Source organism: Globicephala melas, chromosome 7 (genome assembly GCF_963455315.2).
Source record: "Globicephala melas chromosome 7, mGloMel1.2, whole genome shotgun sequence".
Lineage (NCBI taxonomy): Eukaryota > Metazoa > Chordata > Mammalia > Artiodactyla > Delphinidae > Globicephala > Globicephala melas.
Window position 1 is genome coordinate 20,908,685 of NC_083320.1, and position 19,620 is coordinate 20,928,304.

The 19,620-nt window shown below is 46.4% G+C and overlaps 1 protein-coding gene across 3 annotated transcripts in view; it reads right to left on the bottom strand.

Moving 5' to 3' along the window:
- Nucleotides 1-19,620, bottom strand: part of SMARCAL1 (SNF2 related chromatin remodeling annealing helicase 1) — a 52,886-nt gene continuing 33,266 nt past the window's right edge. For all 3 annotated transcript variants that reach the window (XM_030852632.3, XM_060301875.2, XM_060301876.2), the window contains exons 12-18: nucleotides 19,292-19,510; nucleotides 13,180-13,250; nucleotides 9,852-9,954; nucleotides 6,524-6,706; nucleotides 5,301-5,401; nucleotides 4,269-4,365; nucleotides 1-840 (exon numbers count right to left, since the gene is read on the bottom strand). In XM_030852632.3, the coding sequence (XP_030708492.2) occupies nucleotides 628-840; nucleotides 4,269-4,365; nucleotides 5,301-5,401; nucleotides 6,524-6,706; nucleotides 9,852-9,954; nucleotides 13,180-13,250; nucleotides 19,292-19,510 (987 nt within the window). In that variant the 3' untranslated portion in view covers nucleotides 1-627. The remainder of the gene's footprint in view (nucleotides 841-4,268; nucleotides 4,366-5,300; nucleotides 5,402-6,523; nucleotides 6,707-9,851; nucleotides 9,955-13,179; nucleotides 13,251-19,291; nucleotides 19,511-19,620) is intronic.

The following is a 19,620-nucleotide window of genomic DNA, read 5'->3' on the forward strand; positions in this document are numbered from 1 at the left end:
AAAAGAGCCACAGTCACTTGTTCCGGATTATCTAATGGTTGATTTTGCACCACAGAAGCAGAGCTGAGTAGTTCCAACACAGACATCCTGGCTCATAGAGCCCAAAGTAATTACTATCTGGCTATTTATAGAAAAAGCTTGTCAACCCCTGCTCTAAACCCTCAGCTTACTGTATTTTTTTCATAGAACATAGAACTATTGCCTCTCCTGTTACATGATAACTTTGGCAAAGGCGTGTACTTTCTTCTTTTCTTTGGTGATTTGCTGCCAGCACCTAGAAAACAGTGCCTGGCACACATGAGGTGCTCTATAAATATTTGTTGAATCAATACATTTTACAAATCTAGATTTCGGTTCCTGTGTAGGAAGCACCTCGTTAATTAAAGAACATGAATCACCACTACTACAGCCTACTGTCTGTTTCTCAGTAGGTTAAGCTACGGTTAATTAAGACCCAAGCAAACCCACACATAATGAAAGGAAATGCTGACACATGCCTGGTAACCCGCTGGGCTTGGAGACAGAGACCAACACTGTGGTAATGACCAGAGGAACACAGCCTTTCCAAAAAAGTGCCTCATTTTATTTTAATAAATTCCATGATTTTGAATGCATTTTTGGCCCCTCTTACAGAGGAGAGGTGAAGCTGTCCCAGTTATCAAAAAATTCAAATCTGCTCTTCTTCAGCGGACTGCCTGTCAATGTGCTCTCGTCCAGTGTGTCTCCCGTGTCCTGGGAACCACTTCCTGGGTCAAATGACTCCGCTGCCTCCAGGAGCTCCGTATCGCTTCCGTCAAAGGATTTCTGGAAAAAGTCATAGATCTTCTGCTGCTTTGGGTCCTTCACCAGAGGAAGAAAAGACAAAGACATCAGCACCCAGGCACCAACACTGACATTCTCTCCACCACTGTGGGACCAGCTCAGTAAACTATCACTCAAGCAGCCTCACTGCCTTTGTGTCTGGCTTCTTAGCTTCTCTGCTGCTTGCTGGGTAAAGAAGGAAAAACAGAAAACGAACGGTTGTGAAAGCGACACAGGACCTGCTCTCACACTAATTTATGTTGGGAATGTTTTCTCCCTTCTAACTTTACAAATCAGTATTTCAATATTGAAACAGCTCCCAAGCCTTTCTCCACTAAGAGGTTAGTTAGCCTGTAATTCAACTCCCGAATTGGTGTGTTCAGCCATGGCTTATACCTAATTCTCTGAGTGGTTATAAAACACACACTTAACATATTGATAAGTAGATACGTGTACCTGATTCTGACTACCCTAAAGTTACAAATGATCAAAATGCCTTCCAACTGCATCTATGCATTGACAACGATGGTGTAGTGCTAAAATCACACCCAGCTGTTATGACCACGGCAGATGACGGGCTTGCTCTCACCCCTTTGCTGATCTCTCCTCTGTCTAAATTCCTAACCCTGGCCATCATTCAACCCACAGGCACATATTCAGTATCTCCACTGACCTCCCACAGGTCCATAAAACTAAACCTGTCTAAAAACCACAACCATCTGTCATCTCACTCCTACATCCCCAAAGCAGGTCCTGTTCCCTAGTTTTGATGGTCTCGCACTGTTCTCATAGTACCCCTAGCTTGCAATCACCAGGGCATCCTGACTCCGGATCTCACCCATCAAACTGCATCAGGTTGGTTTCTCCGTCTGTTCCCTCCCAGATACTTCGCAGGCAGGCTCTTTACTTGGGCCACATTGCTTTGTACCTGCCTGAATCTGAAATGGCTTCACTGCACTTCCCACCTCAGGCCTCTTCCCACGTCAACTGCTCACCGGTCTTTTCCAGGCTAATTTTTCCCTACAGACTATCCTCTAACAAGATTTTCCTGTCACATCATTGGGCACCCCTGTGCCTACCTCATCAAGTCTAATGCTGCTTCCCTGGCTTTCCAGGCCCTTTGGAGTCAGGTCTCAACCTAACTGGCCACTATTTCTTTGCTTTCACAGAAGCCCTCCACACTAGCGAAGTTCTTGAAAACTGATCCTGCAAGGACTCTAGATTATTCAATAATCTGTACCCTACATTCTCTCGCCTTTCAGGATTCTAGCTATTCAGATGGGAAGTGACATTAAAGGTCATTAAGGTCAGCCCCACACCAGCCGCATGTCCTCCTCTGTGATATCAGCTTTTGTCTGAGCAACTGCAAGGTCGAGGAAATGCCGCCCACGAGGCAGCCTACTCCAGGTAGAAACAGCTGTCCATGTGCATTTGAGGACGTGATGGCAACGCTATGTGCTAACTTGGAGCACGCATAATTAAAGGGAAGCAAGTTCCAAGATCAGACAGTATTTCACTTCCCTTCCCAGCAGGCAGGCAGACATGACCTCTTCTGCTTTTGGCTCCTATACAGGAGGCAACACTTTCTTTTCCTAATAGTTGATACAGTTTTCAGCCCTATTTTAATTTTTTTTAAGTGATATAATTATTAATCAAAATAAATATTGATAAACTCCATTTGTACTTTAGGCAGAAATTCTGTTTTTTTTATTAATTTATTTTTGGCTGCATCGGGTCTTTGTTGCTGTGCGTGGGCTTTCTCTAGTCGCGGAGAGCGGGGGCTACTCTTTGTTGTGGTGCGCGGGCTTCTCGTTGCGGTGGCTTCCCTTGTGGTGGAGCACGGGCTCTAGGCGCACAGGCTTCAGGAGTTGCGGCTCGCGGGCTCTAGAGCACAGGCTCAGTTAGTTGTGGCTCGTGGGCTCCAGAGCACAGGCTCAGTTAGTTGTGGTGCACAGGCTCAGTAGTTGGGGCTCGCGGGCTGTAGAGCACAAGCTCAGTAGTTGTGGCGCATGGGCTTAGTTGCTCTGCGGCATGTGGGATCCTCCCGGACTAGGGCTCGAACCCGTGTCCCCTGCACTGGCAGGCGGATTCTGCGCCACCAGGGAAGTCCCTAGGCAGAAATTCCTAACTAATTCAAAGCAACTGAGGGTCAGGCCAGTATAAATAAATGAGTTATAAATAAACCTATTCTCATTAGTTGAGAAGCCTTTAAAAATAAGGCTCTTTCTTTTCAAAGGGCACATAACAACCAAGGCTCTGTCAAAACAGTCACCATTCAACTGAATTAGACAGTTCTTCAAAAAGTTTAAAAGGAAGGTTGTCTTAAAATTGGCTTATTAATTATAAGGATAGTTTATACCCTGTGTTTAAAAATATGATCTCCCCTGAGTCTTATTTATCCCAATAATTACATTACGAAGAAAGAATTTAGTTGCAAGCAAATGTAAATGAAAGATTATATCCTCAGACAAGTCTTAGCATCACCTACAAGATCGTGTGGACTTGACAGCTTCTGATGCTTGGCAATTCCACAGGAAGGAGGCGGCATGTCAGCTTCCTGAAGCGCAGAGCCGCCTTTCTACACGAGGCTCAGACCTCTGTCCATGCTCTCATTAGAAATAACTCCCCAGGGGTCCCCCTCCATCAGGCAGGACCTCCCGAGTTCTCACGTTCCTTGTCAACCACCCGAGCAGGTGAAAGAAGACCAGGCTTTGGGAGTCTTTGCACCTCTGGCTCCTCTACCTTGCTTCACTGAAATGGAGGGGGAAGGGCTGTGGCAGCCATGGGGCTGGAGAGCTAGGCCAGGGCAGGCCTGCTGGGCCCTGGGCTGCCCTCTCCAGAGGCAAACAGGCCTCCTCTCAGCACCTCTGACAAGGCCCCACCTGGTCACGGAAGGATGCTCACAGGATCTTACTCTCCTTGACAGTAAGAGGGGCCGTCGCATAGGGAATGCTGGCTGAGTCTGGAAGCCTTCCGCCTGGGCTGGCTTCAAGTGACCCATGACTGCGGGAGAGTCTTGCTGCTCCGCAAGTCTCTGCTCACCCCTTTATAAAATGGGGAGTCACTGAGGATAAGGTGCAGCAACAGAGGGGAAAATATGCTACACAGAAGCAACACCCTATGTGAAACACTCCCCATTCTGCGCTGGGGATGTGTTTGGGTGCTGTTGCTATGTACTTTTTGCAACAATTCAGCTGTTGCCATGGGGCGTTTTCTGTCCGTTTCTAATGGCCTGATGGAAGAGGCAGCATTTGGAGGCCGTGGTTTTTGAGGAGGGCATGTCAGAAGCAGCAGGAGTTAATGCCAGCACTTCTCCATAAACAGACGCACACACACAGATTGACCCGAGAACGAATGCAACCATCATTTTAGCTCCCCAGCTGGGGGAGGTCCCCAGGAGTGATTCACACCTTCCCGCTCAGGACCTCTGGACACCCCAGTGGCAGGGAGCCACATGCTGGTGTTACCTTGTAGAAATAATCTGCAGCTTCTGTCATTTCTGAAAAATTGGTCTCAGAAAGCCCGGCTTCACCCAGAACTTTAATCTTCTCTTGAATCAGCGGCCTGTTGGGGAGAAATGAGCTGCAGTGGAAACAACCTGCACAGAACCAGCAGACTGATTATAGCGAGACCAGCCCCTGTCCTTATGAGACACGCTCACTGTTTCACATCTCTCCATCTCTTCAGGCACAAACGCCCATCCTGAAATACTGACCTCCTCTCTATTGTAAACCGACCAAGTCAGGGCTCACATCGTCAGGCTCAAAATTCTTTCTACTGGAAGATGTGTAGGAAATAAATGCTACTGCAACAAAAATTTGAACCTGGCACTGTTATAAGCTGCTCAGTTAACAAATCCATTAACAGAAAGGGAGGTAGGGACAACCCACACGCAAAATAAAGGTAAGATGCCTTAGTCATAATGCTGGAAACAGAGATAGGTAGTGGAAACTAATAAGATAATCAAGAAACAATATGAGGAAGGAGGAAATGGAACTGGGGAGGGAGCATTTGGGGAGTTTTGGCCTAAGTGATGGACATGAAACCCCAGAGTTAAAAATCTGACCCCATCTCTGCTAAGGAAGCACTACACGGCCCAGCAGCAGCACTGTAAGACGTGGCCTTACGGAACCAGCACACCTCCCAAGGGGCCAGGGGGCCAGTCTCCCTGACTCAGCAAACGCCTTCACGTCTGGGAACAGAGTGTTTTACAAACAAAATTCCACCTAATTGCATCCCAATAAGTTCTCCTCCCTTGTCTCAGGTCAGTGGGAAGGAGCCACATCCCCTTATTCCTACAGGATTTCCTCATGCCTCCTGCAGCCACCAGTTAACACTATGCAGGAGGTCAAACAGGGTCATGAGGAAAGGGGGAGCGCACTACTAGCAGGTCTTCTGTGTGGATCCCTGGAAACCTGCCCCAAAGCAGAGGCTCTTAGGGAGCAAAGGAAATACGTCATCAGTGTCGACCCAACTGCCAGGCCAGCCAGGGGCCTCACCAAAGGTAGTCATCAGCCGTGCCTCTTGCCACCAGGTAGTGGATGCCCACAGAGCTCGACTGCCCGATGCGGTGCACCCGGTCCTCGGCCTGCATCAGCACCTGCGGGGCGGGGATCGGGACGCATGTCGGTCAAGGCTGGAAGCTGCTCAGCCCACCACAGCAGGTGGCCTCTTGCCCCGGAGCCTCACCACAACCCTTCCTCCTCACTGCGTGTCACGTGGCAGGGGGCCTGCAAGCCTCTGTCCACAGACGGTCTGTCATCTGACAAAAGGGAGAAGCAAGCACAATACTGGTCGGCAGGGGGGGCCTCGATCTGCAGCTGGGTAGCTGGGGATGACCCTTCAGGGCCGGGCCAGCTGCTGGGCGCTGCACAGGGAGAGCCAGCTTCAGCTCTGCCACCAGCTGTGACAAAGGAGACCCGGCACACTGCCACTCTTCCTCCACGGAATGAAAAGTTATCTTCTAAACAGATAGAGATACCGCGCCCAGGGAGAGGCCATATGTGATCAGGGGGTAGGGTGGCTTTTTTATACGGTGGAAAAACCCTACAACGAATAATGAAAACCAAGAACATGGTTTCCATTATAAAATGCCTTCACGCTCTAAGCCCAGCCATCGTTACAGCCGTCACCGACGTGTGGTCGATGAGAGCCACACCGGTCAGAACATCAGAAGGGAAAGAACTTCTTTCTGGGGTTGAGGAGAAAACTTTGAGTCCAAACAAATGTCTTCCACCTGCTGCCACAGCTGATCAGATAAGGCCAGTGGGCACCCTGGGCGTGTTCAGGGAATACCCACTGCAGTCGCCCTATTGTGGCCCCACTGGTAAAGTGGCTCCCGGGGTCGGTTGATAAAAAGGGGCTGAGGCTGGGAAGCCAGAGGCCTGAGGCCAGGGCTGCCACGTGCTCCCCTTAAGTGACAGCTATGCTCTTGAGCTCTCTGTGCTCCAATTTCTTCATGGAGACATGGATCATGAGACTCCTAAAACTTCAATCTTCCCATTGGTAATAAGATGGTCGATAAGCCTACTACTTAGCAGGTTGTTGTGAAGACCTAATAGCTGGCCAATGGATGGCAAAGTATAAGCATGTTTACCAGGCCTAACAGAAACAGAGGGAAGATGACGCAGGCACCAGGGACAGCGCACAGAAGCCCCACTCCCCGCCCCCCCACCCCGCCCCACTGGCTCTCTCTGCCAGCAGCCAGGAGTACGCCCCTCACCCCTGGGTTCCAAAACAGCTCCGCGAACACCACCAGGTCAGCCGAGGAGAAGGTGAGGCCCATGTTGGCGGCGGTGATGGACAGCACGGCCACGGCGGGCCCCTCCGACAGCTGGAACTGCTGGCACAGGTCCTCACGGTCGGCTGAGGAGGTGGAGCCATCGATGCGGATGTGCTTCACACGCTGCGGGAACAGGAGAGGGAAGCAAGGTGGGCGCAGGTGTGGGGCCTCGGCGACACAGCTCCAGGGACACAGCCCCGCGCTGCTCTGGCTCCAAGCCGGGTGGAGCATCAAGCTCGCCGCTCCGTACTGCTTTCCGAGCTTCTTTCCTGGTCTTTCCATTCCTTTCATAATTGAAACTTGTGTTGAGATAACTGTAGGCTCGCATGTAGTTTAAGCAATAATACAGAGAAAGAGTCCTCGTATGATTTGCCCAGTTTCCTCCACTGGGAATATTGGTAAAACTATAGCATAATATCACACCCAGGATACTGACTTTGATACAATCCACTGACCTTATCCAGATTTCCCCAGTTTCACTTAAACTCCTGGGTGTGTGTGTTCCATACAACTTTATCTCGAACGTGGGTTTTCACGTATCTGCCTTCACAGCCGAGACAGTGAACAGTTCTAACCGCACAGGGATGCTCTGTAGTCCATTTAGAGCCCTGCCCGCCTCCCTCCTGCTTCCCCCTCACCCACCCAGTCCCTACTAATCTGTCTTATTTTTTTTTTTTTTTTGCGGTATGCGGGCCTCTCACTGCTGTGGCCTCTCCTGTTGCGGAGCACAGGCTCCGGACGCGCAGGCTCAGCGGCCATGGCTCACGGGCCCAGCCGCTCTGCGGCATGTGGGATCTTCCCGGATCGGGGCACGAACCCGTGTCCCCTGCATCGGCAGGCAGACTCTCAACCACTGCGCCACCAGTGAAGCCCTGTCCTGCATTTCTAAAATGTTCCATTTCAGGAACATTTATAAATGGAGTCAAACACTGTGCAACCTTTGGGGCTGGGCTCTTTTCACTCAGCATCACTGCCCGGAGAGTCACCCCTGTCGTTGCACGTACAGTTGGTTCACACACACCTGTAGCTCATTCCTTCTCATTGCTGAGCAGTGTTCTGTGGCAGGGATGTACCATGGTTACCTATTCACCTTGGGCAGGACATGTGGGTTGGTCCAGCTTTGCACTACTACAAATAAAGCTGCCCTGAACATTGGTGTACAAGTGAATGTAACTTTTCACTCCTCTGGGACAACTGCCCTGAAATCAACTGCTGAGTTGTATCTGATAGTTGCATGCTTAGCTCAGCTTATTTTCTTTAAAAAAACAATTTTTTTATTTGCAATTAAAAATTTAATTTTAATATATATATATTAAATGCTTTATAACCTTATGTAGTTATGTCTTGTTATTCACAGTAGTTATGTTCTATATAGTCATTATTATAAAATCTGAATTAGCAAATCCTGGATAATTTCCCCTGGGGAAACACAGGATTAGGTTCCTGAGATCAGCTTATTTTAAGTGTCATTTATTGTTTTCTAATGATAAAGACAGACATTATGAGGAAAATAAATTACTGATCTATTTTTTCCCATCACTCTTTTCTCAATGTGTTTGCTACATCTTTTAAATAAAAAGTTCTATATCTTGCTTTTCTCTGACAAACATTATATTGTAAATAAACTAAATTATTAAAATGTTTTCTAAAACATGATTTTTAATGGCTGTGTAATAGTTCATTATGCAACAATAGTATACTTTAACCATTTATCTATTTCCTCACATTTGGGTGGGTTTCCACTTGTCACTAAAAAAGGATGGGCTGTCTGCCTGTCTCAACTAAGAAGTCCGCATGCTGCAACTAAAAGACCCCGCATGCTCCTACTAAAGATCCCACATGCCGCAACAAAGATCTCGCATGCTGCAACTAAGACCTAACGCAGCCAAAATAAATAAAAAAAAAAAAAAAAAAAAAAAGGATGGGTTGGCAAATGTCCACCAACGGGTGAGTGGATAAAGTGTGGTACATGCATACAATGGAATATTACTCAGCAATAGAAAGGAATGAACTGTTGATACATGCAGTAACATGGATGAATCTCAAAATATGTTGAGTAAGAGAAATCAGATTAAAAAAAAAAGGAGTACACACTGTATGATCCTGTATGATTCCACATTTATATAAGGCTCCAAAAATGCGAACTAAGCTACAGTGACAGAGAGCAGATCAGTGGTGGCCTGGAGATGGGAGGATGGGGAGAAACGGGGATTACAAAGGACAGGAGGAAACTTCTGGGGCTGACGGATATATTCATTACTGTGTGGCTATTAGCAAGACTGGCGCCATCTTGGGCCTGTGCAGTTCCTCCTGTCCTTCCAGTGGCCTTTCCTAGGGCTGTCGTGTAGTGAACCTCTTCTTTGTCATCTAGGGCTTCGTAGTTAATAGATACTGTTTAATGATCTTTGGGTCCAGGTGGCCTGTATGCTCGGTTAGTCTCCAATGATGACAACCTTCACTGACGCATTCCTGATGCTCAGGAGGCTAGTAACCCACCATAGATCTGGACTTAGGAACGTACTTCCTGTCTCCAAGCACATACCCCTATGCTCTAGGTTAACTACAAAACTGTTCCAGTGGCTCCTCAGCATTGCGGAGTGCAGCTGCAAACGCTCTGGATCACCATCCACCCAGTCCTACCCTCCCTGTAAGTTACCCTTTAATAAACGGATCCACTGATGGTATGGAGCTGCCTGCCTTGTTTTTAGGTCTCAAGATACCTTCTCAGTTCAGTGGGCACTTTTTGTTCCTTCTGTGCAACAACTACCTCCACTCTTGCTCAACTGTATACTTCAAACATGTGCAGCTCATTGCATGGTAATTATACCTCAATAAAGCTATTACAATAAAACATTTTAAAAGAGGGGTTGGGGGGCTTCCCTGGCGGCGCAGTGCTTGAGAGTCCGCCTGCTGATGCAGGGGACGCGGGTTCGTGCCCCGGTCCGGGAGGATCCCACATGCCGCGGAGCGGCTGGGCCCGTGAGCCATGGCTGCTGAGCCTGCGCGTCCGGAGCCATTGCTCCGCAGTGGGAGCGGCCACAACAGTGAGAGGCCCGCGTACCGCAAAATAAATAAATAAATAAATAAAAGATGGGTTAAAACAAACCTGTTCATGGTTCTACAAGCAAGAAACATTATTCGGAAAGTCGACAGAAATGTTTCCGGAAACCTTCACCTCATTTCTTTGCTCAGATCTGACCTTGGCCTGCTTAGCAGTCGACACACAAACAAGAAAAGCATCCTGTGCTGAATTTCAAAGGGAGCTTACCTTCCTCTCAAGCTCATTAGTAACTGCATCCAAAACCACCTTATGGTGTGCAAACACTAGAAACTTCTCTCTTCCACTTTCCAGTAGGTCCAGGATATATTCACTGTATTTGACAATGACAACACAATAAATTAAACACATACGCAATCCAGCTGAGATTAATTACTGAAAAGTGACTGCATCTGTAGCAGATACCTTCTGGGTACCTGCCTCCCCAGCTCATTCTCTCCCTCCTCTGAGAGCTGACCTCTCCCCCTTGCCCTCAGGAACTGTGGGGAAGTCATCTTCCGCCATATGCAGAAAGAGTTCTTCCATACTTTTTAGTCATCTCCCAAACACAAATAAATCAAAGTATCCTTATGTTTTACGTGTCTCTGATAGGTTACTGAAACATTCTTATTATTACCTGGGATCATACAAGATAATTAACAGTTTGCACTTTGGCTGCTACTATCATTATAATGTGTTTTCAATAAAAATTGAAGTGTTGTTTACAGATCTGAAAATGCCTGGGCAGGGACTGAGGGATTCTTGACAGTAATAAATTTCTGCCAATGTAGAATTCAGACGTAAGTCATAATACTGAAGAGACGTCAGGGATCGCCCTCCAGCTCCCTCCCACATCAGACTGCAAACCACAGGGCCAGCAGTTAAGGCAGTGGTATACGTGAATTCTTTTTTCCAAGGCCAAGGAATACGGGTGAAAAGGCCTTGTTTACATGGTCTTCATTCTGCTTTTAATTTACTTCTCTCCTCCATCACTGTGTTTTTTCTTGACTTTCAGCTCCTTATCTTTAGCTGTGGCCTTAAAGGAAGGCAGCGACCCCCAGGAGCTATAGGGAGGAGAGTCACCCAGTGGGCAGATCCCAAGCTTGCCCTGGCACTCGTGCCCTGCAGAGGGTTCCCAGTCCCAGTACAGGTCACCGGTGGCTCCTGCACGGGCGGCGGGAAGCTTCCTCAGACAGGACACAAGGAGCCCTCGCTGTGCCTGAGGCCATCCCCACACGTGGGTGTGTGTCTGGGCAAAGAACAGACATTGCTCTCCTTGGAGAAGGACAAATCTCCAAGGTTTCCTATTACAGTACAGGCAGGTGGGGAAAAGGGAAGCGGACTCTCTTCTAAACGTCTAAGAATTTTTTCAAACAACACTATGACCAACTACGGTATGGATTTGAGTTCAATTTGTGAATTGTTAGTACTAATAGAATCTACTTTAATTAGTTTGAGAGACATAAAATTTGCCATGATATAAGCAAAAAAGTTAACTGCTACAGCATCAGAAAGTCACAAGGCCATAAAATCAACTTGGCCAGTCATAAACACCACGGCCCCCAGTTTTCCTGATGCCTCTCATCCTCTACATCTCAGACGTGGCATTGCTGCTCTGCCCTGCCTCACGCCCCTGAGCTACCGAGCGGGAAATATCTGCCGACCACAATAACCTCCGCTGTGTATGGAAAGATGTCCATTAAAACGGAAACGAACAACCGCAAAAATGGGAAGAAAAGCAACTATCAGAGGAAACTGGGGTTTTCAGATTTATAATCTAATTTCCACTTACTAGCTGTATGATTCTGAAGTTTAGAGATTTACGTTAGATTTACTCAGTTTCTGCATTTTAACTTTATTCTACTGATCTCACGAGGAGTCTATAATAATGTGACATGAGTTAACAGATATCAAAACTGTTGGAAACTATAAATCACTATATAATTTACCATGGAATTTTGAAAAAGTATGTATAAGGTATGTTATGATTTGAATGTTTGTGTCCCTGCCCCCCAGTTCATATGCTGAAATCCGAACCCCCAATGTGGGGCCTATGGGAGGAGATGGAGTTAGTGTTCTTATAAAAGAGACCCCAGAAAGCACCCTTCCCCTTCCACTATGCAAGGACACAGCGAGAAGAGGGCTGTCTACGAGCCAGGAAGAGAACTGTCACCAGACTCTGAACTTGGACTTCCCAGCCTCTAGGACTGTGAGAAATACATGTTTGCTGTTTAAGGTGCACGGCCTACGATATTTTTGTCATAGCAGCATGAATGGAGTAAGACAAGGTATTACCGAAGTTTATTTATAAGGTGGAAAATGGTTAGATTTAAAATTCCTAAGGGAAATGGATGGCTCTGGGCCCAGCACTCAATGGACCCTGGATTTTGTAGGTCACAAGCTGAGACAGCGAGGGAAGGGGCTCACACCCAAGCCATGTGTTATTCAGCAGCACATGAGAAATGTCGGTGGAGGCAATTCAGATTAGTGTCTGAGAGAGAAGTTTCCAGGCCATAAAAACCACATCTGGAGTTCACTGGTCTCTTAAACAGTATCATAAATGAAAAGGGCAGTGCCCAGAGGGTGAAGGAGAGCTGCCCGACATTCAGGAGTCTTTGCGGAGAGTCTGACTTGAACAATGCAGCAAACTCACTCTCCAGCCACATTTAAGGGTGCAGAGCGAGAGGCCGGTGAGGCTGGGAGATGCAGAGGCTGAGTGAGAGGGCAGGGCAGGCTGTAGGTCTCCATTTATCCATGGATCTCGGTCCCCACAGCCAATCTGGGACCGCTCAACCCACGCTAAATTCATTTCATTGTAATTGAATCACTTGGACCATTACCCTGCCTGAGTCTCACACAAATGTTAAACAGTAAAAAATTAGGCAAGCTGCATGTCGTTAGACTTGCTTCAAGTTTCTATCTCAGTGATATGTGAAGAGCAGTGGGTTTTTCTTTCTTTAGCCAAGGCAGACAATTGAGATTTTTTTCTTTCAAGTCAGTGAATAATTTTAAGAACAGAAATTATTACACCAGCTTTAGTTGAGAAGACAGAAGGAGACCAAATGTGACAACAGCCACTTGCCCGTATCTTTTGAACAAACGATGGTATTCACCTTCTTTCTTATTTAGGTAAATGACAGCTGAAACATGATGTCTTTGGAGACGACCAGAGAATCTCCGTAAGGCAGCCTCCTGGTCTTCTGTGAAACCCCTAATTTTTTTCCTACAGGCAAGTGACCACAGTTCTCTTAGCAAGAGGAAAACTTCCCTTCAGTGTTTGGGTCACCCAACCCTGCTCATAAGTGGCTCCAGCTCCAGCTCACTTGGGTTAAGACGGGATCTCGCAGGGACCCCAAGCACATCCTGGCAGGGCTCCAGCGACAAGCCTACTTATGCCTCCTGGGTGATGGTGCCCTAAACTTTATATTCAAGGCAACTACCATTCAAATCGCTAATCATCTCTTACAGAGCAATAAAACCATCCTGACGGACTAAGATAACAGGTATTTCTTTTTAAAACAGAGAGAGAGAGAGAAGTCGACACTTGGTGTTCACTTACATGACAGATGGGATTTTAGCTTCAGCTGTTCTGTTGAAGAAGAGAATAAGGGCTTCTTTCTGCTGCTGTTTCTGTGGAAGGAGAAATCGAGGGTTTGAAGTCTCCCACTCTGAGAACTCCGTGACACGCTGACATAATCATCACCACCAAGAGCTTCACAAATCCCAACATCCATCGCCAGAGCCGAGGCCCTGACTTACCCACTCGCTTCAGCCACGCCACAGACACTGTCTGCACTCTGGTTTTGTACCAAGAGGCCCTGACTTACCCACTCGCTTCAGCCACGCCACAGACACTGTCTGCACTCTGGTTTTGTACTGAGAGACCAAGTAGCATTACAGATGTTCTGTCACCCTTCGAGAACTGTTGTGAGAATCCAATGAGGCAAGGAACATGCAAGCTCTTTGGAAGGACATTGCAGGTAGTGCTTCACCATCCATGCCAAGCTCATGTGCTCAGCGGGAAGGCAGCCCTGCTAAGCACACCTGTTTACTATAGGTATTACAGCCTGGTGACAACTTACACATGACAGTGGCCCACGATGTTCCCCCACCCCTTTCCTTCTGCCAACTTGTGTCCATACCCAACTGACTAAGCTCACCTCTAAGACTTACTGAATCATTTCCAACTGACCCCAACTAGTCTATTCTAGTATCATCTCAAAATGTTATTCACATGTTTCTGGCCTGTGTGCACAGAAGGTAATTGACTTCCCTCAAGAGGAAACGGTATTTTCTTTATAGTTTGCATCTAAATAAATCCCAACAAAGAATGCTAACCCAGGAGGTGCTTAACCAGTTTCACAACAATATGAGATAACATTTACCATTACTCCGTCCCCAGAGAGGACAGATACTCTTACCATCCGTGGTGGGGCAGCCATCCCCTTCCACTAGCCAGCATGGGTTTATAGATGCTCCTACATTTTGGGCCTGGGCCCTGTGAGGCCAGTGATTGACATGGCAGCTTCCTCATGGAACAAAGAAGTGACCCAACAGTAAAAACACCTACGGCCCTGAACTCATTAATAACTCAGGAAAGCAGCCACAGCTGGACTGCACCTTAAACTACACACACCACAGATGGTGAGAAAAGCTACCTGGTCAAAATCGTTTTTTGGCTTTAAATATCATCTCTCCTCTAGGCCTTGACAAGAAAGAAGAAAGAGACCCAGGAACCACAGGAATCCGTAGGGGCACTGACGGGGTAGTGGATGCATTTCATTTTCTACATGAGTCGTGGCAGTGGTGGGCACCGTCCCTCCTGTTTTGTGGCAGCAGTTCAATTAGACAACTCTAACCTCCTGGGAACTCACATTGAAGATGTGATTCTGTGTGTGTGTCTTAACTTGTTTCTCAGCCCCAGGCCCAGTCAGGATTCTGATGAGGCTCTGGACACACACACTTTTCGCGTGTGGCCCATGAACTCACATGGAGTCCGTTCGTATCTCTCAAAGGGTGCCCTGCAGTAGGTTAGGCCCTCCAACCACCGAACGCGTCCCTAGTAGGATATGCTGAAGGGACAGTGTCAGGCTCCCATCTGACGACCTCACCCGCAGCGTGTACGCCTCAAGGAGACTGCACCCTACCCGTTCTCAGTCCGCAACTAAACTCCTGTTCCTTCAGAGACTCCTGTCAGGTCCTTCCCTCCCACCCACACTCAGGCCACACTTGCTCTTAGAAAGGGAGAGGGCAAAACAGATGGAGAGATGGTAAATAGCACTTTCAGAAACCCCGCCCCAAGACTTAACAGGCAGAGCCAATGTGGGTGTGAGAAAACAACATCATTACTACACACAGCTTGGGAGATGGGACCCTGGGCTAATAACCCTTTTGGGGCTGTTATCAATAGGTACCAAAAGTCTTCAAAATATGCCCATGCCCTGTGATGCAGCAACTCACTCCTAAAATTTACCCTCAGGATAGAATTGGAGGTACACAAATTCATATGTAAACTGCTTTTTCAGCGTAGTGTTACTTAGCATAGTGAACAATCGAACTAACTTCAATGTCCAACTACAAATGACTGGCAAAATTACAATATAGGCAGGTGGGAAAACATCATGCAGTCTTCAAATGTTATGTTTTAGAAGAACATACAACAACATGGAAAAGGGTACAGATAGTTTTGTAACCTGCTTTCTTCCCCACTTGATGTATCTTTATAAGATCCCAATTCTGCTTTTAAAATACATACGTTGCTTATTATGTACATAAGTTATAATATAGAGAGAGAGATAAATAATATATATTTTAAAGCAAAAAACACATAAATTTTATAGAAAAAATACCAAAATGATATATGCCAAAATGATGTAATATAAATAGATGGGTTGATCTTTTTTTTTTTTTTTTGCGGTACGCGGGCCTCTCACTGCTGTGGCCTCTCCCGCTGCGGAGCACAGGCTCCGGACGCGCAGGCCCAGCGGCTCCGCAGCACGTGGGATCTTCCTGGACCGGGGCACAAACCCGTGTCCCCTGCATCGGCAGGCAGACTCTCAACCACTACGCCACCAGGGAAGCCCTGGGCTAATCTTTTTTATAGTATAGTGATAAAAAAAAATAAGTGTTACATACTATACTTTTCTTTATTTGGCAGATTTTATACAATAGATATCTATTGTTTTTTCTTCTTTTTTTTTTTTTTTTTTTGCGGTACGCGGGCCTCTCACTGCTGTGGCCTCTCCCGTTGCGGAGCACAGGTTCCGGACATGCCGGCTCTGCGGCCATGGCTCACGGGCCCAGCCGCTCTGCGGCATGTGGGATCTTCCCGGACCGGGGCACAAACCCGTGTCCCCTGCATCAGCAGACGGACTCTCAACCACTGCACCACCAGGGAGGCCCTCTATTGTATTTTTAATGTGGGAGAAATCAATAGTTTTATCTTAAAAAAAAAAAGCTCCCCAAACTGATAGACATAATACTAGCCCATTAACTATCTTATTATTTCTTTTGTCAGCCATGGACTGGGAAATTTTAAATAACCTGCATTCTTTGCTCCTGCCTCTTAGATTTTTATTAAATTAGATCCACTGGGTTCTGAATTTATTTTTCTATGTTGGAATCTAAGTGGATTGTCAAACGGCAGAAAGGTGAGCTGATACTGTCACCAGGAAGTCTGCATGGACCAGTTCCATTTTTCTGTTCCTGGTCTTGCTGATCAAAAAAACGGCTTTAGACAAAAGATGATTAGAGTCAGCTTTTCTTAGCCTGTGAACAGCTATCTATTATTTTGGCTGAAAATGAGAAAAAGATTTCACTGTACATTATGTTTTATAAATTGGCCGCTTCACCTTGGCTTCTGTGATTTAAAGCTTTTTAAAAAATGTCTTCCTCCAGATGGGAAGGTGTGAGGGAACAAAGAAAAATCACTTTTTGACAGGCTAGCAGTGCTTTGCTGGAACCACCATAATGTGTAAAATTGCAGGGAAACTTGGGGCTACAGAGTCACTATAAAAATGGCGGTGGGGGGGTCCTTTCTATAGATTCACAGACTAAAACCACAAAACCGTGATTCTCCATTTTAACACTTTCAATTCAGGATTTCACAGCCAGTCAGGGCTTGGAAGGCATGTTGATGGCCATCTGGCCCAAGCCCCGGCTGACACTGGCTCCCCTTCCTGGGTTAAGTTGGCAGGAGGGTGCTCCCAGTCAGATCCACGGTTTGCAGATGCATCAAGTCTGGGGCTTTACAGTAAGAAAGGTTCTGATGTTTTCAGGGTCATGCTCACAAATTCATTTGCTACTTGGATTTTCCATTATAAAAATTAATTTACATTAAAGAACACAAAAGAAAACCAAATTTTCAAGAATTTGTCTTATTATCTAAAAGAATTTAGCATGTGGCTTGAGCATCATATGCTGAAGGCAACCTGTATCTATTCAATTTCTCTCTCTTAGGGACAAACCTAAATTTCCCAAGACACCAAGGAAGCACATAGCAATCCTCAAGCACTGGACTGGGAAGAACTCAAGGCCCCTTCTCCACTGGATTCTTGAAGAATTACACTGCAGTTTAGGGTTTGTCTGCACAATCTGCAAAACAGTGTTAAGACTCTGGGCTGTAGAAGCAGAGACAACAATCACACACAACAGGCAGGACTCAGAGCAACTGTCCCAAGTCCTTCATACTTTTCCAGCACCAAGCCTATGAGGTAGGTCGTGGCTCCCCTTTTTAGGGAAGAAAGTATCTACAAATCCCAAAGAATTTAAGGGACTTGCACAGCTACGGGGAGTTATAAACACCCAATATTCCTGATTTCCATGGCTCAGCCTAGTCAATTTCACATCACTGTCGATAAACTCAGAAATCAAACTTGCAGGTTACATATGAAATCATCTTTGGAAAGAGCCACTCACCTAACTGTGTACATTGGCGGAAAGTTTAAAAAATGCTTTCAACCCTTGCTGCACTAAGTTCAAAATTCCCATACGTCTTTTTGGCCATACTGCCTCTTGACCACTTAACGTGACTTTCCTCCTCAATTCTAATGCCCACAGACCGTTTTGTCAGTTGTCTACGCTGGCTGCTCTCCACCACCTGGTTCAGGAGATGGACTGGGTACAGGTGAGGGTGTCCTCTGGGGACTCCCACGAAATACTAATAGACTTTCTTCCATCACACACACAAGGAACTAAAACATAGCATTTTATAAACATTCAGACCTCTGCATCTAAAAAGATCACACATCTGAATTTTTCCCATTAATATTACATATGCTATACATGTTCCTTGGTTTCCTTGTCTGGTGGAGTTCACTGGTGGGCAAAAGTTAGTAGACATTAAAGGTTTAAGAAAGTTCTAAGAAAAAACTAAAATTGAGAAAATATTTTTATTCACTGCCTTTTTTTCTCTAGAAGTCAGAAAAAGACACCAATGCTGGTTTTAGCAACAGAACACCCGGGTTCTGCTCATGGTTCCACTGAAATATAATTTGAGAACCACTGGTCTGTATGTCCACGTCAACGTTAAGGAACTTCACTTGAAAACTTCACGGCAAAGAGATTACGCTTGCTCACTTCCTCCAGGCCATCCCGATTATTATGTATAATACAGCATAAATTAAATACTGCTAGACAAGCTACCAGTGTATCCTTTACCCTACACTGTTTCTTAAAAATGACTAGCCAGTCTTGTTCATCACATGGTAAAATAACATTAAAAAAAAAAAATCACACATTCTGTCTCCTGTCATCTTACTTATTTTGTACTCTCCCAGAAGGCTAGTATCTCATGTAGATCTAAGTTTCCGTATACAGGGTAATATCAAGCCCAGATAATGCTTTATGATAATGTCAGAAAATGTCAATGACTGTCATTTTCTTGGGAATGAAAATTGCAAGGTTTTTATCCCAAGAGGACAGAAACGGGTCTGGTATAGATTACTTTATAGCACTTAGCACAGTATGACACTAAAGACAGATATGAAACGAAAGTGTTTTGAAAAGACAAAGTCACCATAGTGGAAAGAGCCCTAATATATAAGGCTAACAGGCCTGGTTATAGCCTCAGCTCTGCCATGGAGTAGCCATAAGACCTTGGGCAAATCCCACTCTCTGTGAGCTTCAGTTTCCCCCTCTATAAAATGGGGGTGCCAACTTGTTGCCAACCATAAATGACCGAAATAAGGATTAAAAGTTAAGAGAGTTTGAAAACTCTTTGTTATATAAATGTCAATTTGTTTTTTTGACTAAAGCAAAAGACATGAGATGATTAGAGCGTTAACATATATAACAAATACACTTAGGACTAATTTCTAATGACCGTTATTAAAGGAAGTATTCTCAAAATACACTAAACATAAACTCCAACTTTCTTTGAGGGATTCAGAATACATATCACCATCCTGTGGTTGCCCTGGGGTTTATCTCTATGACTGTCCATCAACAGTGATCTACACAAGTAGAAAACTGCAAATTAATATGAGATTTTGGAAGTAGACCAGGTAGGCTGAGAAATGAAGCGGGCTCACCATCCTGCCCGGGGCGAGGGAGAGAGGTTACGGGAAGACAAGGTCGGGGGACCCTGGGTCAGTTCTGCAGTGCCCCTCCAGGGCAGGAACAGCTGTGCACAAGGGGACCTTCCCAATCCCCATCTCCAGCCCCGGACTCACAGTGCTCTCCTTGGTGGTCATCTCCTTGGCCGCGGCATCCAGGGCAGCTCTGGTCCTGGCGCTGATCCGGCCTGGGGCGACCACCACCATCTTGCGCTGTTTGGCTGGGAGCTGGCAGAGGACGTCGCCCTTGAGGCGTCGCAGCATGACCGTCTCCTCCAGCAGGAGCTTCAGCTCCCCCAGGTTGGAGGAGCCTGAATAATCCCATCCCCAGGGCAGCTGTGGAGGCAGAACAGAGACACAGCTCGTGAGAGTCCCCAGGGCCCAGGACTGGAGCTGTCACCTCCGGGAATGGCCTTCTCGCAACCCTCTCTTCCCTTGGCTTTGTT